The sequence below is a fragment of the Pleurodeles waltl genome, chromosome 7, assembly GCF_031143425.1.
Source record: "Pleurodeles waltl isolate 20211129_DDA chromosome 7, aPleWal1.hap1.20221129, whole genome shotgun sequence".
Classification (NCBI taxonomy): domain Eukaryota; kingdom Metazoa; phylum Chordata; class Amphibia; order Caudata; family Salamandridae; genus Pleurodeles; species Pleurodeles waltl.
The window spans coordinates 1029217667-1029239466 of NC_090446.1; the positions used below are offsets into that span (position 1 = coordinate 1029217667).

General features: G+C 43.2%; 1 protein-coding gene across 7 annotated transcripts in view; it reads right to left on the reverse strand.

Moving 5' to 3' along the window:
• Positions 1 to 21800, reverse strand: part of ARSG (arylsulfatase G) — a 1341775-nt gene that overhangs the window by 228415 nt on the left and 1091560 nt on the right. For all 7 annotated transcript variants that reach the window (XM_069199865.1, XM_069199861.1, XM_069199863.1 and 4 more), the window contains one exon: positions 17052 to 17248. In XM_069199865.1, coding sequence (XP_069055966.1) covers positions 17052 to 17248 — 197 coding nt within the window. The remainder of the gene's footprint in view (positions 1 to 17051; positions 17249 to 21800) is intronic.

A 21800-nucleotide genomic window follows, 5' to 3' on the forward strand; every position in this document is an offset into this window, starting at 1 on the left:
GTACATCCATTTTGAAAAATAATCAATCACAAGTATTGATTACCTCATGTCAACTGCCAATGATAGATGCGGTCTGGTAAAATCCAAACCCAATTTTTCCAAAGCTGCCTCGGTAACATCCACAGGATGCATGGGTGACTTGTGGACTTTTCAATGTTTATCGGAAAGTAAACATTCTGAGCATCGTCTATCATGAATTTCACTTCGGTGTCAATCCCAGGCCAAAGGGAATGTTGCTTTATACACCTGCTGGTCTTGGCTGAACCCAAGTGACCTTGATGGGCCTTTGAGATTATAATATTGTGTAAACTCAATGGTGGTATATGTCAAACCCCTTTTAATATCAACCCGTTTACAATAGACAAAATCTTCAGCAACTTGGGAAAATAACTTAAGTTTACCTGAGAGGCACCTCCTTCCAGGCCAATCTTTAACAATATATTCCTTACCTTTACACAAAACTTCATCATCTTGGCTCACTTTCAACAAGTCATCTTTGCTTAGAACTGTACTATAATCACACTCCACAGCATCACTTACTGTGACACATTCAACATCATTCATGCTGTTGTCATCAATAATGTCATCAATAGGGATGCACAATAAACAGTCAGCATGGAAGTTTTTCCCGCTTTGCATGTGTTTAACAATAAAGGTGTACTCTTGCATTTTAGACTCTAATCTTGTTAGTCTAGCCGAAGGATTGTTACCAGTGCCTTCACTGAAGATGTGTACCAAAGACTTGTGGTCATAATGTAATTTAAACTTGCAGCCCCAAATATACATCTTAAACTTTTGGATTGCCCACACCCGTGCCAGAGCCTCTCACTCGATAGTACTATATTGTCTTTCATACTGCTTAAACAACCTTGAAGCAAAGGCCACCATTTGTTTTTGCCGGAGACATACGGACTCAGCACAGCCCCAAGACTATGTAAACTGGCATCTGCTGTGATGATGGGAGTGCAACCTTCCTGAATGCACTCAAAGCTGGAGCTGTTCAACTGAATCTTACACTTTGTTAAAAGCTTCTACTTTTCCATCAGACAACTGAAATTTTGGACCTTTTTTCAGTAAATGTCTTAATGGTTCTACTGTATGAGCATACTCTGGTACAAAGTTCACATAATACTCTGCTAGACCAAAAAAAAGAATGCAAGGCAATCCTGGATCTGTCACATGTGATTGTCATACCCTTATTGGACAAAATTATTAATACTTGTCTGAAAATGTGGTTGTGTCTTTCAATGTTATTCGCGTATACAAGAATATCATCTTGGTAAACCTGCACCTCCCTGAGATTACCAAACAGGTTATCCATTAATTTCTGAAAAACACTTGCAGCTTTTGCCAAGCCAAACCGTAATCTCAGGTACTTGTAAGTGCCAAATGGTGCTATGAAGGTCACAATCTCTTGAGATTCTTTGGACAAGGTTACCTGATGGTATGCAGATCTCAAAACGATTATGGAGAATCATTTGGTTCCTCTTAGGTTGGCTGGTATCTACTGGATCTTAGGCAGAAGATGACAATCTACCACTATGTTAGCATTCAGGGCCCTGAAATCAGTGCAAAGCCTGATCTCACCTGACGTTTTCCTTGCTACAACTATGGGTGGAAGCCATAATGAAGAATCACAAGGCTTAATTATCCCTGGAGGACACAATTCTTTTACAGTACACAATTTAGTTCTTCTCTGACACTAAGGGGAATGGAGCGTACCTTATGAGCAACTGGTTGTGCTTGGGCTTTTAATCTGATGCACTGTTCAAAACCCCATACTGTGCCAATTTCATCCTGCAAAAGTTCATTGAACTCTTCCAAAAGACCTTTCAGAGGATCTTGCACACAGCTGACCTAATTAGTAGGTAGCTCTCCTACTCTTACAAGTTCTTCTAAACCAGGAGGAAGATACAAGCCCATCACTGTGAGATCTTGCCATCCTAATATACTTATACCTTTTATAGCTATGTACATTTTAGTGGCAGTTTCTCTTCCCAGACAACCCACTTTCAAATTAGAGTAACCTAATGTATCAATATCTTTTTCAACAAACACCTTTGGATTTATATCAGTGGGTTGTGTGAGTCTTCTCCAGTTCTCATAAAATGTAGTCTCTAAGAATCGCAATCAGAGATCCTGAGTCAGCCATAACCTGTAACAGAATATTATCAATCAACAACTCACAATCAGGACCTTTAAAAGGGTAACAGACAGAATTACATTCAAAAGTCAGCACTACATTATTTTATGATTCTGTACACAAGTCAATTTCTACGTTATTCATTCTTATGGGTGCTTTGCCACTCTTGCATACTATTTGAAAGTATTCCATCTTCTTACAAAGCAGGCACCGCTTGCCTACAGCAGGTGATCTTGGTAAATTGCTACGGTGATTTTTAGAACCACACCTATAGCATGCACTTGTGTTTTTCTTGTTTCCATACTTGTTCATCTTTCCTTTCAGACGTACAGTTCACAAAGGTTTCACAGGTTCCATTTGTTGTTTACTATTGAGTATTTTAGACGAAACCATGGACCTCTCAATACTTTTGGCAAGATCAATGACTTCCACAAGTGACATATCTCTGCAGCTTAACAACCCCTCCTGTATTTGTCTGGAGAAACAACTAAAAACAAATTGGTTGTGAATGTAAGTATCTACATTTCAGCCAAACTTGTATCTTGATGCTAAAATCCTGAGAGCTGAAACATACCCCTACACCCCTTCCTGAACATATTGTTTTCATTGAATAGATGTTATATTTCCAACATAATACTAGGTTCCTTAGAAAATTGTTTTCAGAATATTTCCACAGCCTCAATGTAAATATTCCATCATACGTCACTGATTGACTTTGAGGTGCTTGAACTGGTGGTAAATAGTCCAAAATTATTCACCAGTTTGACCAACACTGCTAAACAGCAAGGCAAATTTTTGTTCAGGACTGAAATTTCCTGCATCAATTGCGTTGCTATAATTTTCAAACAGTCTAAAACATTGTTCCCATTAATTGATGGTTTGCCAGGGCGAGATAAAAATGGAGGTAGTTGGACTACTTGCTGGACAGCTGCCATAGCTAAGGAATGCAGTACACTAGTGGTATATTCTGAAAACACAACTTAACAGTATTCATAAACTTGATAATAATGATCAGGTAATTAACAGATGGTGTTATATGAAATAAATACAGTGTTTGGTACAGCAGCAGACTAAAGCAGAAAACTGGAAGGAGACTAAGAAGAAAGAGAAATGTCTCACAATATAGCCAAAATGACAGTTACACCACTTGAAATAAATACCTGATTGTCTGAAGAGGTTGCTCAACCAACCTGTCGAGTGGTATATGAATTGCTAGTTGCCGGTGCAATGTGCTGGAAGAGGGTAGAAGTATGACTGAATGCGACCTGTCTCAAGTTGGCTGCTGTATTACACATCACACCGTAGAACGTAAGCCTGCATGCTGATGTCACGGCTGAGCCACAGTATGCTGAAATGCAGCACAAGAAGTCTTGAGCAGCAGCGGCAAGGTGGACGTGTGTAGAATGCATGCCGTGAGGAGCGCATGCAACAAGCGAGTGCAGTGAGATTCCCTTGGATGCCCAAAAGCATTACTTTCCTCACAATAAAGGGCAGGAATGCTGAATTGGGTGTGCAGGAACACATAAGTGATCCATGACGGCTGGCAACATAACATCATGCAGGATGCAGACAGCCAGGACTTAGGATTGCTGGAAAACACTGCAGTAGGGAAATAATGCGGTGATCGAGGCTCGATGGGTGGCACAGAGGTTCTCCTCATTGCCAAATCTGTAATGAAATCCAGAAAGATGTTTAGTTAAGTTGAATACTCTGTTAAATTAAGAGTATTGCCCAGGATGCCCTGTAATCCGGTCAGCAAAGATTCCCCCAGCAACTGACCTAAGCTGCTCGAATTCCAACTCACCATTCGCAGGGAGCCCGAGCCACACTCAAAACATAACAAAAAATAACATGACACATAATAATACCTACATCACTACACCCTGGAATCTCCCTGAGTCTCTAAGTTTCAAAACCGTCCAAGGTTGGTGGGCTTCACAGGGTAGTAGCTGACCTAAAGCCCAAGTACTGCTGCCATCCCCTATGGCAAGTGAGTGGAAACTGGGATTCCTTCAGATGTAAATGTGCCATCTAAGAAAGCAGAGAGGGGTTAAACCCCTCAACCTGAGGAGTCAGAAAGGCAGAAAGTCTATGTGTGTCCCTGGGTTGATTGGGTCACAGTTAACCGAGGAATGGGCATAAAAAAGAAATCTGTGGTGTCTTGTGGGCTTTTGGGGATAACTACAACAATATGCCTCCTATGGGAACAGAAAAACTACATGGGCTCCTGGGGAGGATATGTGAAGCTGAATGCTCATGCAGGCTACCCCACTATGTACATAATTAAAAAACAATTCCTGGTGTCTAATGGCATTTTCTGCCCCACCAGGAGGGCTGATTATTGATAACCACAATATGTCTCCTAGGAGAGCAAAAAGAATGTCTTGGTCCCTGCAACAGAGAGGTGTGGTCTGACACCAATTCAGGCTACCCTTAACCTCATATCCTATGGTGCTTTCCACTCCTATAGGTGGCCACATTGTTGATAAACTCCCCAGTTTGCCTCTTTGTACGTGGCGTAGCGTGGGTGAAAGAAAGACTGTCTGGGCCACTAGGGTAGAGAGTTGCGGTGCTTTCTGTACTCCTAACTAGACAGATTTGAGGTAAGTTCCCCAGTGTGCCTTTCCTGGGTTGCAGAATTACTCTCTGGCGGTGTGGGGAAAGTCTGATGCTAGGCATGAAGCCCACTGCACCACATTACTATTTTTTAAATTAATTTCTCTGTTGTTCCCTATGGGGGTGGATTAGAGCATTTCCCCCACTCTGTACTCCTGCGGGTGGGGTGAAATGCTGTCTGTGGCCTGGGTATGAGGGGGGCAGTTTCTCTGGTGCTAGTGGGCTTTCTGTTCCCTTTGGGGCAGGCAAAGTTAGGGTAAAAACACTAATCTACCCACCAGGGATGCAGTAAGACGTTTATGGTCTTGGGTGAAGGGGGAGCGTAAACCCATGCTTGGAAACCATTAAAACAACTCAGTTGGTCATATGAAACAGAAATGATAACTTGCAAACAGATGATTTTCAAAATTAAACAGATTTACTTTTCAAATTAATGTGTGAGTTCTCGGAATAGCCACAAAATGGTTTTCCAGATAGTTGATATCTCTGCTGCCACTAAGATATAAATTAATATGGTGCCTCTGAAGGAATTTTTTGATGCATTCAGTCTTTTTTGTCACATAAAATTATAAAGGGAGGAGTTTGAACAAGGAGACTATTCTATAGCAATCACAACTATAGTTTCAGATGACCTATCTCTTACATCGTTCTCTTTTCATTCTCAATCAAGGAGCTGATGAGTTTGAGTCAGGCGAACAAATCTGGTTTGCCACCAACAACGTGCCCAGTGTCACTATTCAAAGCAGCCCCCTTATTGTATCCCTACCTAATTCCTCTTTGGAAAGAGTAAATGTCCCTTTGTTTTAAAGATGCCTCTATTACCCCGCTGTTGAAAAAAACGGATACTGACCCTGCAGTATTGAAACATTATTGCACCCATTTCATTACTGCCTTTTGCAACAATGATTATAGAAGTGCACGTTGTTAAACAACAGTGCAACTATTTCAAAAACTGATAAATGTTTAGCCGACACACAAGCTGGCTTTCATTAGGCCCACAGTACAGGAACTGTACTTTGGCCGTTCTTGATGAGCTGAGATTCGACCTGGACTTGGTTCACACAAATGTTTTAATTTGCTGGACCTTTCTGCTATTTTCTACATGGTTGACCATCCATCCTTTTAGGCTGTGTATGAGCACTGGACATTGATGGGACTGCATGGCAGTAGATTTCCATTCAGCTGCTCTTGAGCAGTAAAGCTAGTTTTCTTTTCATCACAAAAAGTACTAGCAATTTTTCGGTTACCTCAGGGTTCCTTTTTATCCTACCAGTTGTTCAACATTTAAGTTGAACCTTTAGCAAACGGTCTTATGGAGCGAGGTGTTAAATCATACATGTATTGAAGGATATTGTATTACTGGTTGAGGGGGGCAATACTCTACTCAGACGGCAACCACAATTCCTGTCAGGGTGAAACACAAGTAAACCACAAATTAATCTCATTATGCTTGCACAAGTCCCTCTGGTAGCTTGGCACAAACGCAGTCAGGCTTAACTTAAAGGTAATATGTAAAGTATTTATACAGCACGTCAAACAGTACTAAAGTGAAAACACAACAGAGGAAACATCCCACACCAATTTATAAAAATAGAGTAAAAGTTAATAAATCATTTAAGACATGACAAAAATTAAATCAGTAGAACCAGAGTTATGTAATTTCAAAGTTTTAAGTAACAATAGTGACTAGAAGCACCAAGGACCACCTGTGGTTATCTGGTCGTGCCGGACTGGGCCAAAGTCACAAGTTCAGGCCAACTGACATAGAGCATGGGCCGGATACAGGGACCAAGTTGAACCCAATGAATAAAGTACCTTAACTTTTGACTGCACAGCTTTGCGAGATCTTACGTCGAAGATGCGTCACACTGTGGCGGTTCGTAAGAAGCTGCAAGGAAGCGATGCAGAGTCCTGCAATACTGTTGAGGATGCCATTAATAAGGGGCTTGTGATGCTAAGGCCTGCGTTGAGGATGTGTTGCACGGGGGTGGTTCCGATGAGACTGTGGACTCCGATCAGGAGGCAGTCAATTAGCCCTCGGAGTTACTCTGGTGTTTCTGGGTTCAAAAGGCAGCTCCACATCTTTCACTCAGACAGCTGGGCAATACAGTAGCAGTCCTTGTTGCAGAGCAGAACAACAGCTCTTCTGAATCTTTCACAAGTCCAGGTGTGCACAAATAGTTGGGTCTGAATGTCCATTATGTACCTGGTGCCCACTTTGAAGTAGGAGAAGGATCTGGAGGTTTCCACCCCAAGAGGTGCTTGGAATTTCCTGCCTCCAGGCCATGGCCCCAGCTTGTCTGGGGTCACAAAAGACGAGTGTCAAACCCTTTGTGAGTGTGCTCTGGCAGAGCCTTTGTGAAATGCAAGTGTGCTAGGTGACAGCTCCTCCCCTCATCAAGTCAGAGATGGCCCATCCTGTCAACACCTATTGCCCTATACCTCACTGTCTGGGAGCAAAGCACAAAGACAAACTGCCAGCTACACCTAGTCATGTATACCAGAATACAGGCAGCCAGCACCAAATGGTTAGCCCAAGTAAATGCCACCTTTCTAAAAGCAGTATGTTCAGACTTGTAACTTAAAATCTTTACTATTTCAGAGGGCTTTAACTTACAATTGCTTAGAGATTAAACTCACATTCTTACCAGCTCCTAATTGAAAGTTCTCACTTATTAAATGTATGACGTTACCCCAGCCTTATCCTAGGACATCCCAGGCCATGTAAAACTTAAAAGTACATGTCTGACCTTTTAAATATACTGCACCCTTCCCTCTGGGCTGTGTAGGGTCTACTCTAGGAGTGATATATGTATGAAAAAAGGAGATTTTGGACTGCAAGAGGTTTACCTTGCCAGGTTGAAATGGCAGTTTAAAACTGTGAACAGAGGCTGCAATGGCAGGCCTGAGACATATTTAAAGGGCTACTCAAGAGTGGCTCAAACAGTGCTGCAGGCCCACTAGTGCATTTAATTTACAGCCGGGGGGCACTTGTAGTACCACTTTACCAGGAATTACAAATAAATTAAATAAGCCATTACAGAGTGCTTTGACTTACAATTGCTTAGACACCAAACTCAACATTCCCACCTGTGCCCAACTGAAAGTTATTGCCCATTAAATGTAATAAGTTAACCCAGTGTTTTCCTAGGACATATAGAAGGTAAAAGTACATGTCCAACCTTTTAAATATTCTGCCCTAGGGCTAATTAGGGCCCACCCTAGGAGTGATTTATATGTACTAGAAAGAGGACTTTTGGACCTGCAAGAGGTTTATCTTGTCAGGTTGAAATGGATCTACAAAAATTCAAACGTAAGCTGTAGTGGCAGGCCTGAGATGTTTAAAGGGATACTCAAGTGGGTGGTACGATGAGTGTTGCAGGTCTACTAGTAGCATTTAATTTACAGGCCGTGTGTACATGCAGTACTACTTTGCCAGAAATTTACAAGTAAATGAAATGAGAACAAGCACTTTAGCACTGGTTATCAGTGGTAAAGTTGGCAGAGTCCTAAAAGCCAACAAAAACAGGTTCAGAAAGCAGGAGGATGAAGGCAGACAGTTTGGGGATAACCCTGAAGAGAGGGCCAAGTCCAATATGTATGCTTTTTTGTCTTGACATAACTTAATAATCCAACACTGAATTTGAACAAAGTATGGGCCTCATGACAACTTTACAACTTTACTTTACGAAGTTGTAACCGCTTGCGGCCGCCAATGCGGCTGCCCTCCTGCGGTGACCATTATGACATCCCCGCTGGGCCGGCGGGGATGTGGGCCGCAACATGGGAGCCGGCTCCAAATGGAGCCGGCGGTGTTGCGGCCGTGCGACGGGTGCAGTTGCACCTGTCGTGCTTTTCACTTTCTGCTGTGCAGACAGTGAAAAGCTGTGTGGGGCTGTGCCAGGGGGCCCCGCAACTCCCCTTTCAGCCAGCCTTTCCATGGTGGTGCGACCGCGGCGCTTCCACTGCGGTTGTAATATGCAAGTTTGTACCGCCAGCCTGTTGGCGGTACAACCTCCAAAACAGCCCTGGCGGTCTTTGACCGCCAGGGTTGTAATGAGGGCCTATGTGTTTTATATGACAGTGGATGGGTAGTAACAAACTTAAGTTTAATGCAGTAAAGACTGAAGTAAGTGTACAGTTGTGGCTTGACTCTTATTGCCTAGTTGAGATGGAAAATATACCATCACCAACTAAATGTGTGAAGAATTTACGAAAAAAGACCGATAGACTGCTATGTATGTCAGCTCAAGTTTCCACAGTTGCTTCCTCAAGTACCAATCACATTAAAATCTTGATAAACCTTTTTCTCTACCTCTCTTTGGAAGGACATGCATGGCAAGGATTGCTTTGATGGCATCTAGTCTGATCTCTGTTAACTCTTTAGTTGGTGCTACATCAGTCATTGCTCCAAAATGTTCAATTGCCCCAGACCACAGCATCCAGGATAGTGGTAGGTACACCTCATTATGGTTGCACAAGTACCATTTTGCAGATATTGCATAGCCAGCTGATGAGAAAACAAATGCACTTCAAGAGACTTCACAGTGAACAAGTGTTTGTCAGGCAATGTACAATCTATTCCCAAAAGGCATCTGCAGAGCTACTTCCCAAAGAAGATTCTTTACTCTTTGTCAGCTAATGTATTAATGCTTCCAGGATTTTGCAAGGACAAAATTGACAGCTATAGTTTTTCAGCTTGCATAGGCAAGCTATGGAAATCTCTCCCTAATAGCATACACCTACAAAAACCATCAGTTCAATTTAAACATCAGTTGAAAACTTGGTTATTTGAACTAGTTTTTACATCCTTACAGTATACTGCTCAAGCCATTGGTCTGGAATCTTCTTTCATTGGTAGCACCTAGAAACCATGGTTGATAGTGTACTCTTTAAATAAATATCCCCTAACATAACAAAGCACTTTTTTTTTCAAAAGCAGCCAGTGTCCAAAAAAACAGATGCTGCTTTAAAGATACATTTGCAAAGCCAATGAGTCTTGCTTATGTAAGAGCTTTTGGCTTTGCCAAAGTATTTTAGCCATGTTGTACACCACTGTGGTTGCTGTTCAGCATGTCTAAACGTTAGTGGTGTAAAGGAGAGTCGCTTGGATTGTTGTAGAATGGAGTGGCATATACTGGAGAAGGGTGTTGTAGAGTGGAGTGTCAAACAGTGGAATGGAGGGTTGTGGAGTGACGTAGAATGGAGAGGAATGTCATGTTGTAGAGTGGAGTGTCATGAATTGGAGTGCAATGGAGTGTCATGGATTATAGTGGAGAGTCATGGAATAGAGTGGTGTAGATTAGAGTAGAGCGGTGTAGGGTATAGTGGAATGTGGTGGAGTGGCTGGGGGACGTAGAGTGGAGGAGCATAGAGTATAGTTGCATACAGTGGAGTGCCGTAGAGTGGAGCAGCGTAGAGTGCCACAGACTGGCGCTGCACAGAGTGGCACAGTGTGAAGTGGTGTAGAATGGGATGGATAGTGTGGCAGAGTAGAGTGAAGTGGAGTGGAGTTGTTAATATTGGATTAATCAATGTTGATGCACACAACGATACATTCACATACACAAATGAAGTTGCATCACCATTATTAGATTTCCCCACTGTGAACTCTCCATCAATGCAAGCACATAAGTAGGTGGTCAGGCAGGCTCTGAGACCTAGGCCTGAGGACAGACTAACAGGTCACAGGTGGGGGAACACTTAGCCGGTAGCCAAACATGCAAATAGGAAAGCTTAGATCAAAAACTCACAGAGAGGCTCAGTGATGCCACAATGGTCCCCAGAGATTGGCCCCAATAAAACACACATGGCCAGAGGGGTGTGTGCATTTCCAAAAACACCATAAAGTTAGATGTCACATGTAGTTAGAAAACTTAGCTAATCAAAACACAGCACACAAAGCACACACAGTGACCACATGCCCCTCAAGCCAGACGTCTGGACACCTACTCCCTGGCCCACACTGTGTCCATGCAAGGTCGAGGCCCACCTGCATTCGCTATCTGGAACAATATTTATGACTCTGTGACAACTGTTTGCTTTCTTAACCAAGAAAGGAATGTTTTGTTTTGTTTTATGATACTCCGAAAAATGTATAAAAACCTACTCCAAACTGATGTACATGGGCATGGTCCTCAGACCCCGGTTCTGTAACTGCTCTCCTGGCCGTAATGTTTAATTAAGCGAACCGTTCCTGTTTTGCCAGGCACCTCTTGTCTTTTGTTTCAGGTAAATTGATATTCGAGCAACAGAGTGGAGTGAAATAAAGCATGGGGTGGCATAGACAGAGTTGATCAGAGACTTGTAGAGTAAAGCAGCAAAGAGTGGAGTAGAGTTTCATATAGTGGACGGGCTTAGAGTGGAGTAGAGTGTCGTAGAGTGGCAAAGAGTGTAGTGGGTTAGAGTGAAGTAGAGTGTCGGCGTGGCACAGAGAGGAGTAGAGTGTTGTGGAGTGGCGTAGCACAGAGTGGAGTGTCGTACAGTAGAGTGGAGGGTCATAGAGTGTGGGTGGGTAAAGTGGAGTAGAGTGCCATAGAGTTGCGTGTTGCTGAGTGGAGTGGACTGTCGCAGAGTGGAGTGGTGTTGAGTGGGGTGGAGCAGAGTCACAGAGTGACATGGCCTAGAATGGAGTAGAGTGGAGTAGCATAGTGTGGAGTAGCACAGAGTGGAGTAAAGTATTGTAGAGTGGAGTAAAGTGTCATAGAGTGGAGTATAGTAGAGTGGTGCAGAGTGGAGAGTGGCGTAGAATGGATTGGTGTAGAGTGCTTTACAGTGGAATGTAGTAGAGTGGGGGGTCGTATAGTGGAGTGTTAAGAGAGTGGCTCAGAATGTCGTAGAGCTGAGTAGTGTTGCAGAGTGGAGTGCAGCAGAGTGTTATGGAGTGTCATAGAGTGGAGTGGCAAGGGGAGGAGTAGAATATAGTGGGGTTGAGTGTCAAGGAGTGAAGTAGAGTGGCATGGAGTGTAATAGAGTGGCGGGCCATAGAGTTGAGGGGTGTAGAGTGGAGGATCACAGAGTCGTGGGGCACAGAGTGGAGGGGTGTTTAGTGTCCCAGGCTGGAGTGTCATGGATTGGAGGGGTGTAAAGTAGAGTTGCGAAGAGCGGAGGGTTGTACAGTGGAGGGCCGTAGAGTGGAATAAAAAGTCTTAGAGTAGAGTGGTGTAGCACAGAATGGAGTAAAGTGTCAAAGTGGAGTGGAGAGGTGGAGAGTTGAGTAAAGCAGTATGGAGTGGGTTCGAGTGCTGTAAAGTAGAATGTCAGAGTGCAGTGGTATAGAGTGGAGTATGTATGGTGTGGTAGTGAACTGTCATTATAGGCAACACATTTTCAATTGAAATGGTCATTAGATTTGCACAGACATATAGCTTTACTGATAGAACTATACAGTGCACAAATTATAATGTGTGTGAAAATTGCATCACTTGGTGTATTTATTTGTTTTGGTGGTATTCAAATATATTATTTCCAGCACACGTCAGAATTACAAAAGGAGGTGCTTCTCTAATTCTGATATATACTGAGTTAATTTACAGACATTTAAATGTTGTCACGTGCTAGGAAAAAAAAAAGCCTTTAGTTAGTAAATAAGTAAACAGATGTGTCGAACGCACAGTACCCAATGGTGTCAAGTTGCTAGCAAATCCCAGAATCCTGCACAGAAACAAAAGAGAGCAAATGAAAAAGATTATACCCTACACAGAATCAACTGGAAAAACCACCCCCTTTCACACCCACAGATTGTAGATAAAGCCTCACACACATTCCTTTCTCTCATACACATCGTGAAGCCTCTGGAGAAAGAACGAATCAAGGAACCCACCAATGCACCTTACCTATGTGATTTCTCTGTTTATCTGAACTATAAACCTCCACCCTCACCCCTTACATCAGCCCCTTGCTGCCAGACTGAAGACTTATTTTGACTGACTGGAGGATACTTATACGCAGAGGGCTGGACCTATGGGCCAGCTTGAGCTGCTTTGAGGGTGCCAGTAACTCTATCCAAACAATTTTAGGTACTAAAACGGACCTGCCACTTGTCCCTACTGCCTCAGCCATCACCCACGACTTAAGTAGGGTTTACCTTTGGTGCCTTAATCCCCCAAGATGTTCGGAGGCCATACACCGTGGTGAATACGTTCCTCCCACTTACTACCTGTGCTGCACCCATAATGGCTGCTGCAGTTATAGTGGATTGGTAGGAGCCGGGCGACCCACGTTCTAATCCGCCCATGGCTCAAAACACCTAGTGGTCCCCTGTCCAACGCTCGGATACTCTGGAGAACGTCACTGCCACGGGTGATTCCTCCCACTTTACAAACTCAAGGTATTTAAGAGGCTCATCCAAATAGAATATTCGCTCTCCATGCGCACACAAGTCATTCCCATCCATTCTTTTGTAACGAAATTCATATTTTATGATAGCCTCTGTACACAAAGCATTTTAGGAATATAACTGTACGACTTCTGCAGATGTCGACTTCCAGTACTGTCTGGAAATAGTTTTTTCGGCAGTTCCATTGCATTGTGTTTTCACAGTGAGAACATTTCTTCCGGGTGAATGACGATGCGCTGACCTAGTAACATCAGCTTGGCAGGAAGCTGCCCGCGCTGTCACGTTAGAATGTTCAGTGACAGTTAGATTTCAGTCAATACTTATGTGATTTAAGGGGGTTAAGGTTATTATATTCTAACTTATCGGGCACCCAATAGGGTATCTCATCTCTGTGCATTACAGTTATAGCTGTTTGGGGTTACCCAGAATGAAAAGTTATGGACAAGGTGGAATCAATAAGGCTGCATTTTATTCCGCCACAGGAACCTAAGCAAAGGCAAATATGGATAGTGTTGCTTGCGTTCTAGAAACTGGAATGTTAAGGCTCAAGAGACTTTTTGCCCCTGTCTAGAGGTCTCACTCTATCGGTTCATGAGTCTGGTGATGGGTAATCAAAACACGCATCTTTACACTTCACAACACAGCTGTATCCCCACCAAAGTACCCAACTGCACGAGCCTCTCACTTTTAGGTGACCTATACTGGGTTGATTATAAGGAATGTTTCTTGTTCCCTCTATGATGAAAGCAATTCGTGGAAGTGAATCAAATTCTCCATCGAGGACCCGCCATGCCACACTAGTATTGTGTCTATCCATAAGTCAGATAAACTAATGAAATAAGAGGGGAGCACCCAAGAAGGGCAGTACCAAAGGGAGACAGCTCTGGAACAGCAGTATATTCCATGTGAGGCTCTGAACTCAGCAATCTCCAAGCATGTCCCTAAATTCTAAAATCCTTTTCACCACCTAACACCCCTACAGGCCCCCTAAACCCTAAAAACACCTTTACCATCTAATAGATAATACCCTTACCCTGCTCTAAACCCTAAAAACACCTTTACCATCCAATGCCCTTACCCCCAAACCCTAAAAACACCCTTACCACCCAATACCCCACTCATCACTAAAACCATATGTATACTTTTTCTTGGCCTTCGCTTGACAGATCACCCTAAACTTTTCCAGACAGCAGCTGAAGTGATCACCGTTTTGTTTCTTGGAAAATTTCGTGAAGATTTATCATACTGCGCCAAAGTTAATAGCAAAAGAAAAAAAAAGTTTTTCTATAGAAACTAGGTCCCAACTCTATCTATCTATCTATCTATCTATCTAGATAGATAGATATCCTCACACCCGGGGGGATGCCGAAAGCAGCACAGCACCCCGTTTCAAGAACAAGGTGCATGTTGCGCTGAAACGCGTTGACAGTTGCCTGCTAATAAATAGAATTTCATTGCTGATTACTGACATGGAGTGCTGAGCCTTCTTTCCTGTACTTTCGAAAAAGCTGTGGTTTGGAGATATATTTATATATACGCACACACAAAGGCACACCCTTATCTTACATATACTTACCTTGTAATGTAAAAGCATGCATTGTAAAGGCATATTCATAATCATGGTAAAGGCTTATGATGTAAGGGCAATGCGTGGTAAAGCCATTATGTGGCAATGGATGAGTGGTAAAGGCATTAAGTTGTAATGCCTACCTGCATTGTGTAAAGGCTGTTTCCCACCTAAGGATATAGGGACTTAGATGTACATAATTGCAATCAACTCCCACCAACCATGACCCACCGTGAGATCAAGGCTCGGCAACATAATTCACACTTCTGTTGTCACCTCCAAAATGAGGAAGCTCACTAACAGCACAAAAACAGTTTTGTCGTACTTATGCTCTGGGTTTCTTCATCTTATGCACTCAGTGTAACTAGTTGAACCATGTTCCCTTAACTGGACAGGTCACAGTGTCAATTCTGTGATAAAAAAGGATAAGTATTAGTCTTCATCTGAGATGCTGAGTTACCATCTGTAAACTTGGTTTTGCATGTCGTCTCCGATTCTAGTCTCTCTTAGCAGATTCATGCAAGACTGGTGCAGCCCGGTTCAAACCACCAGGAAATGCAATTCAGAGAGCTGTAGAGCAGCTTTGTCTCTGCTGGACTCTTTTTTGACAAGTGGTGTGTGAGGGTGCACAATATGTAAAAGACACTGTTCAAAATGGTCGCTGGCAGTCTGCAGGAATAATAAGATCCTGCGAGAAGATACCAAAGTCCGGTAGGAGTTGTACTGGGTCTCCTAGCAAAAGTGAGATGACCAGCAAGTGTCTGGAGAATGGGTCTGTTATTTGAGTGTGGTGTAGCTCTTCACTGATGGGAGATAAGTCAATAAATATGAAGGACTTCTGTCCCTATGTGGCTGGCCAGTGGTGATAGCGAAGCAGGAGTTTGGCATCATGGCCATCCCATCCACGCTAAAGGAAAACTATCTGGCCACCTGGCTTCCAATGGCTACCTCTAATGAAAAATATCTGGCCAAGTGACTTCCCATGATCTTTTACACTAGCCCAGGCTGGTATCTGGCTTAACCGTGGCACTGATTTAGTCTTTCTGGCCTTAATAAAAGAGTTGAGTGCCTCAAGAGACAAAGGTGAACAAGGAAACTTCTGGTACATCACCTCTCCACTGCGTTTGACTAGGTTGATGTGGCATCTTAACTGGCTGTCTCTATGCTGCTGGCTCGGCTCTTCAGCAATTAGTGACTGGATCCAGGTGGTACTGTTGCCCCCTCCCTTTTTTTCTCCCTTGAGCAGCTTTTCACTTCATTGGGTTCGTCAGGGTTTACATTCTCCCTCATTTTGATGAATCTTCCTCTGCAAGTCCTTCCAGAGTCAGGCCTTTGCCCTGACTCAAGGCAGCCAGCTGTGCAGACAACACAAAGCACTTTTGCTAAAAGTTCACCATCTATCAATTTACTCTCCCACTCTCATGAGGAAGTGTCTCACCGCCTCCTACACCTGGATGGGAAGAATATTCTCAAAATGACTGAGGTCTAATGTTCAGGAAGATAATTAACATATTGGTTGAGCAGGATCAGGGCGGAATTACTGGAGCTCTTGCCTACCCATGTCCTTAAGGCAGAAAAAAAAGAAAAAAAAAGCATAATTTTTGACAACGAATTCAAGTAGTGTAGTCTTCCTGCTGCTAGAGCTTTTGCAGAAGATATCTTCTGAAATAAATGCCATATCCACTGGTGAAAGTATTATTCTGCGCTTTGACTATGGCAGCGATGTATACCTGGAACTCCCTGCATACTATCACTGAGCTGCATAGAGAAGTGGCCTGTGGGAATCGTAAATATCAAGTCTCAGTGGTTGGTCATCTTTTCATTGGCACGCAGTCATACAAAGAATTCTCTTTTAAGACTCTGTGCAGGTCATTCTGTGTTTGATAGGGCCAGGCCAATGTTTTTGCCAATTTGCAGGTCCTTCGTGTCTTAGTTAGGCCTTTCAACTCTAGGATGTTCCGCCTCCTTAACAATGCACTTCCTCTCACCCCTCCCCCCAACTAGCTTGTTAATTTCCATGTCGGTCCTGCTGTACTGAGATTCTTTTTTCCTCAGGGTCCCTTACTCCTGTTGTCCTAATGATAAGTTAGTCATGTGTAATAGTTGTATTTTATAAACAAATAAACAAACAACTATAAATAAGATTGGCGGTAGTGTCTAGATTAGAGACTGTGGATTCACAACCTCTAGGTTTAAAACCCATTTCCCACGTGTCCAAAGTGGGATCCTGGGGTGATCCCTTCACCTTAGTTGACACAGTTGAGAGCAGAAGCCATCGAGTTCTCAGAAAGTGAATTAAAAAGGTCTCAGTCATTTGGCCTGCAGTCAAATATTTTGATCAGCTACAAGCGATCATAATTTCATAACCTAGGATGATCTTTGCTTACCTGTAAACCAAATTAAGGTGTTTTCTTTCACAGTGCTATCAATTGTGTCCTTTACTCTTCCAACCAAGTCATCCATCTCCTTCAGGTTGTTTCTGTAGTGCCCATGCCCAGACACGTTAGCGCAGTGCTGGGTGATGGGTAGTGGCACATGCATCTGTGCCAGAGCAATGTAGAGAAAGAAGGGCTGTCCGCTTTCACTATAACAGAAAAAAAATAAAAAATACTGTTACCCAGAGAATATTTAGAGGAGGGCTAGACCACAATGAAAGGGACATGAAAAACTATATACTTTGATAATCCACAATGAGTATTCATGTCACCCACAAATAAAAATGGAAATAAAACACAACGATTTGTGAATTATACAAGAACTGTTAGGCACCAAACGACAAGCCAAACAACTAATGTTGAGACCATTTTATGGTGCTTTTCATCAGTGCAAGTTTTAGTATAACATATTATATAAATAGGAAAATGTAGAGTGTCTATTAAATGTACAAGTGTGTGGCTTTTTGTCTGGGTCTTGGAGCAGTCAGTTGTTACTGGACAGTATCTGCTGTGGACTATGTTACTTACCACTAGTATTACACGGTCTAAGGTACTGTTCTGCTCCCACTGAATAGCTACGCTACCCACTTCATACTGGACGCTCTGGGAATAGCCACATTGAATACTTAAGACTTAAACCAGGGGGTGGTATTACATTTGGAACTCATGTACAGAATAACACAATAACCAAAGCAAATAAACGTCAATGTCCAATGAAAGCAGTATTCTTTTGAGAAGAACCAGTCTTATTCAGACCCAGGTGAAATTTTGTTGTACTGGGTAATCTTCTGAAATACCTGAGAACACATCATTATGCCGCCCTGTGTAATTGGGAGGTTGTTCAGGTACAGATAACATTGTGGGAGCATGGGAATAATGTTAATGACAGTTGGTCATGTGACAGCTGGGGGGTGCCAGAGAGTGTGCTTTTTCCTTGCCTCCTTAGAAGATTAATTTTCTTAGATGTATAGCAGTCACAGCTGGTGTGGGGACAGGTGGCGGGGCAGGGTGGGGAGGGACAGGGACACACATGGAAAGGAAAAAAAAAACATGTTGCATTGCTGCATCCAAATCGCCGCTCAACTGAACGCACAGGCTCCCACCCTGCCCTACGGCCAATCCTAATGCAGCTCTCATGCTGCTGGCAGCATGACAGCAGCCTCACGATTGGCCTGAGCACCCTGACTTTGCACTCCCAGGCAGACTGGGAGCCTGTGCCTGCTGGGTTGGAGAGAGTTAGGTGTGCATGTGTGTTTGGCCGTCCTGAGACAGCAGCCAGCCAAACTCACATTCTCACTGAGGGGAGTGCACACCACTCCCCTCCGTGGCTGTCCTCCCTCATGGCCCCACCCTCTTGAAAAATAAAACGATAATAAACAGAGTTTATTATCGTTTTAATTTTTAAGTTTTGCAGCTGCTGCTGGCTGGGGGGGCACCGTGTTTGGTTTTCAAACACAATTTGACTGGTGATATGCATGCATATGTGGTAGGTTTTACAGTTGGGGCCTCTGGGTCACGGGCAAAACCTTTATTTTTATCCACGTCGGCTTTGTGACGTGTTCTGGTTGAAACTGGCAAACACTAGAGAAAGTATAATTTTCAACACAATATAACTCGCAGTGTTTGTGTGTGTTGTAGGTGTGACACGCAGGACTACCAGGGCACGGTCAAATTTGCTGTACTTTATTTTATGTTCACAAACAGTACAGTATGCTTTTTTTTCCCCAATGTTTGTGGTGCGTAGGGCAGTTTGGTCTGCCAATGTTTTGATATGTCTAAAATGTTGTTTGCCATCACTGGTCTACGTATTAAGTTGAAAATCAAAACTTATCTTATTCCTTGTGTATCTATTTGGTGGATGTGAATCTTGGAACAGCCAGGGTGTGGTTTTTTCCCCGATACCAAACGTGTTTGATTTATGGAAATTAAAATTTGTATTTCGAGACAAATATAACCTGGAGAGAGCGAGGGAGAATGTTTTGTGCAAGTGTGGATGTTGATTTTCGCAACTGTTAAGATACAGCCAGAGTTTAAGAACAATTGTCACTAGTACCTAAACGAATGCAGTGTCGCCACTTTCTATTGTTTTTGGAGGATTTTTGCGTAGTCACTCAAAGGGCTTCGCCAACAATCCAACAAAGCAATAAAAGGCACAGCATGAACCAAAGGTCACCCATATATTAGAAAATTGGTGGTCTTTTTAGATTTGCTTGCAGCCAATCTAACAAACGGCAATTTCTATGTAACATGGAAAAGTGACGTGTTTTGATGAATCTGCAACACATTAAGCACACTAAAGGCTGGATTATGAACACCCCTAAATTTGGATCAAATTCGTCAAGGGGGTCCAAAGTTGTTAAGGGTGCAAAATGGTATTCCCTGTAGAGTGAGGTGTCAACTTTCAAATAATCATTTGCACGTGGCCTTGTGGAGTATTTTTTAACCATGAAAACCTGAAAATAAATGTATTTCTGATGCTTTAAAAATTATCACGTCATTGCTGTCTTGAAATGAATTACATAATATATTAAACAATGGGTAACTGTATAATATGGACATATATTCCCAAAAATGGGATCTGATTACTTTTATAAATGAAGGCCTACTGGTTAAGACTGTCACCTTAAGCCAGAGATGGAAATATAGGGCTATTTTAAACATGTGACTCTTTATGTATTTCTTACAGTACATAATTTATTCATTATTGTTAGTACTTCTTAGAAAGATTTGGAGCTTTCGAATGTTGTTTGTTTGGTATTCACTATTTGCCCGAGTCTAAAGATATGTCTGTCAATTATTTGAGTAATATATGTTTTTGTTGGGGATAATGTGTTAATTTTTAAAATGTGATTTATGCAACGTGTATAATTACAAGTCACATTTGAAATGCAAAGCTTTCTAAATGAATTAACAAGTATTCTAAAATCAGTTTTTCTTTTGTAATGTATTGACACTACAGGGTAGGTAACAAGACGTACATAAAGAAACAAAATAATCAGCAATGTGATACAATGTACCTTTTTGCTCACATGGTTTGGGGATTCATTGTTAGAAACTTTTATCAAAGATGGGCCTGCAAGGGTCAACTCGTCAGGTGGAGGAGTAATTGTAGGAAAGTATCATCTTTCTTGGCATGTTACCCCCAATTTCTACCTGTTTGTCAGTATGTGTTGCCTGTCTCACTGGGATCCTGCTGGTCAGGACCCCAGTGCTCATAGTTTGTGGCCTAATGTGTGTGTTGTCAGTAGTGCTTAACTGTGTCACTGAAGTTCTGCTAATCAGAACTTCAGTGCTTATGCTCTCTCTGCTTCTAAATTAGTCACTATAGTTTAGTGACTTCATTTACCAATTCCAATTGGCACACTGGACCACCCTTATAAGTCCCTAGTATATGGTACCTAGGTACCCAGGGCATTGGGGTTCCAGGAGATCCTTATGGGCTGCAGCATTTCTTTTGCCACCCATAAGGAGCTCAGGCAAACCCTTTCACAGGACTACCACTGCAGCCTGCGTGAAATAGTGGACACACTATTTCACAGCCAATTTCACTGCACTTAAGTAACTTATAAGTCACCTATATGTCTAACCTTCATTTACTGAAGGCTAGGTGCAAAGTTACTAAGTGTGAGGGCACCCTTGCACTAGCAAAGGTGCCCCCATGGTGTCTAGAGCCAATTCCCTGGACTTCGTGAGTGCAGGGATACCATTACACGTGTGCACTACATATAGGTTAATACCTATAGGTTATGAAATTATAGGTTTATACCTATATGTAGCTTCACAATGGTAACTCCAAATATGGCCATGTAAGGTGTCTAAGATCATGGAATTGTCCCCCCATTCCAAATCTGGTATTGGGGGGCAATCCCAGGCATCCTGGGGGCTCCGGATTGGACCCCCAGTACTGCCAAACCACCCCTCTGAGGCTTGCACTGCATCTACAGCTGCTGCCACCTCAAAGAGAGGGTTCTGCCCTCCAGGGGTCTGAGCAGCTCAGTCCCAGGAAGGCAGAACAAAGCAGTTCCTTTGGGAGGAGGGTGTTACACCCTCTCCCTTTGGTAACAGATGTTACAGGTTTGGGAGGTGTGGCCTCCCAGAGCCTCTGGAAATGCTTTGAAGGGCACAGATGGTGCCCTCCTTCCATAAGCCAGTCTACACCAGTTCAGGGACCCCAATCCATGCTCTGGCACGAAACTGGACAAAGAAAGGGGGAGTGACCACTCCCCTGCCCATCACCACCCCAAGGGTGGGCCTAGAGCTCCTCCAGTGTGTCCCTGGTGTTAGCGATCTTGTTTTCCAAGGTGTGGGGATACTCTGGGGATCGCTGAGTGGCCAGTGCCAGCAGGTGACGTCAGAGACCCCTCCTGATAGGTGCGTACCTGTTTAGGTAGCCAATACCCCTCTCAGGGCTATTTAGGGTCTCTCCTGTGGGTTCCTCTTCAGATTCAGCGTCCAAGTTACGACAAGGAATCCTCTGCAACTCCTGCTTCATCCTCTGACGGTCAGATAAAACCGCAGACTGCTCCAGGAACAGCTGTAACTGCAACAAAGTATCCAAAAAGGCTACTGTGTCCCTGCAACTTCAGCTCCAGCCAGCAACGGCAACAGTTTCCAAGGTGTGCACACTCTGAGGACTCCCTGTCTTCACTCTGCACCGAAAGGACCAAAGAAATCTCCAGTGGAGTGACAAAGTCACATCCC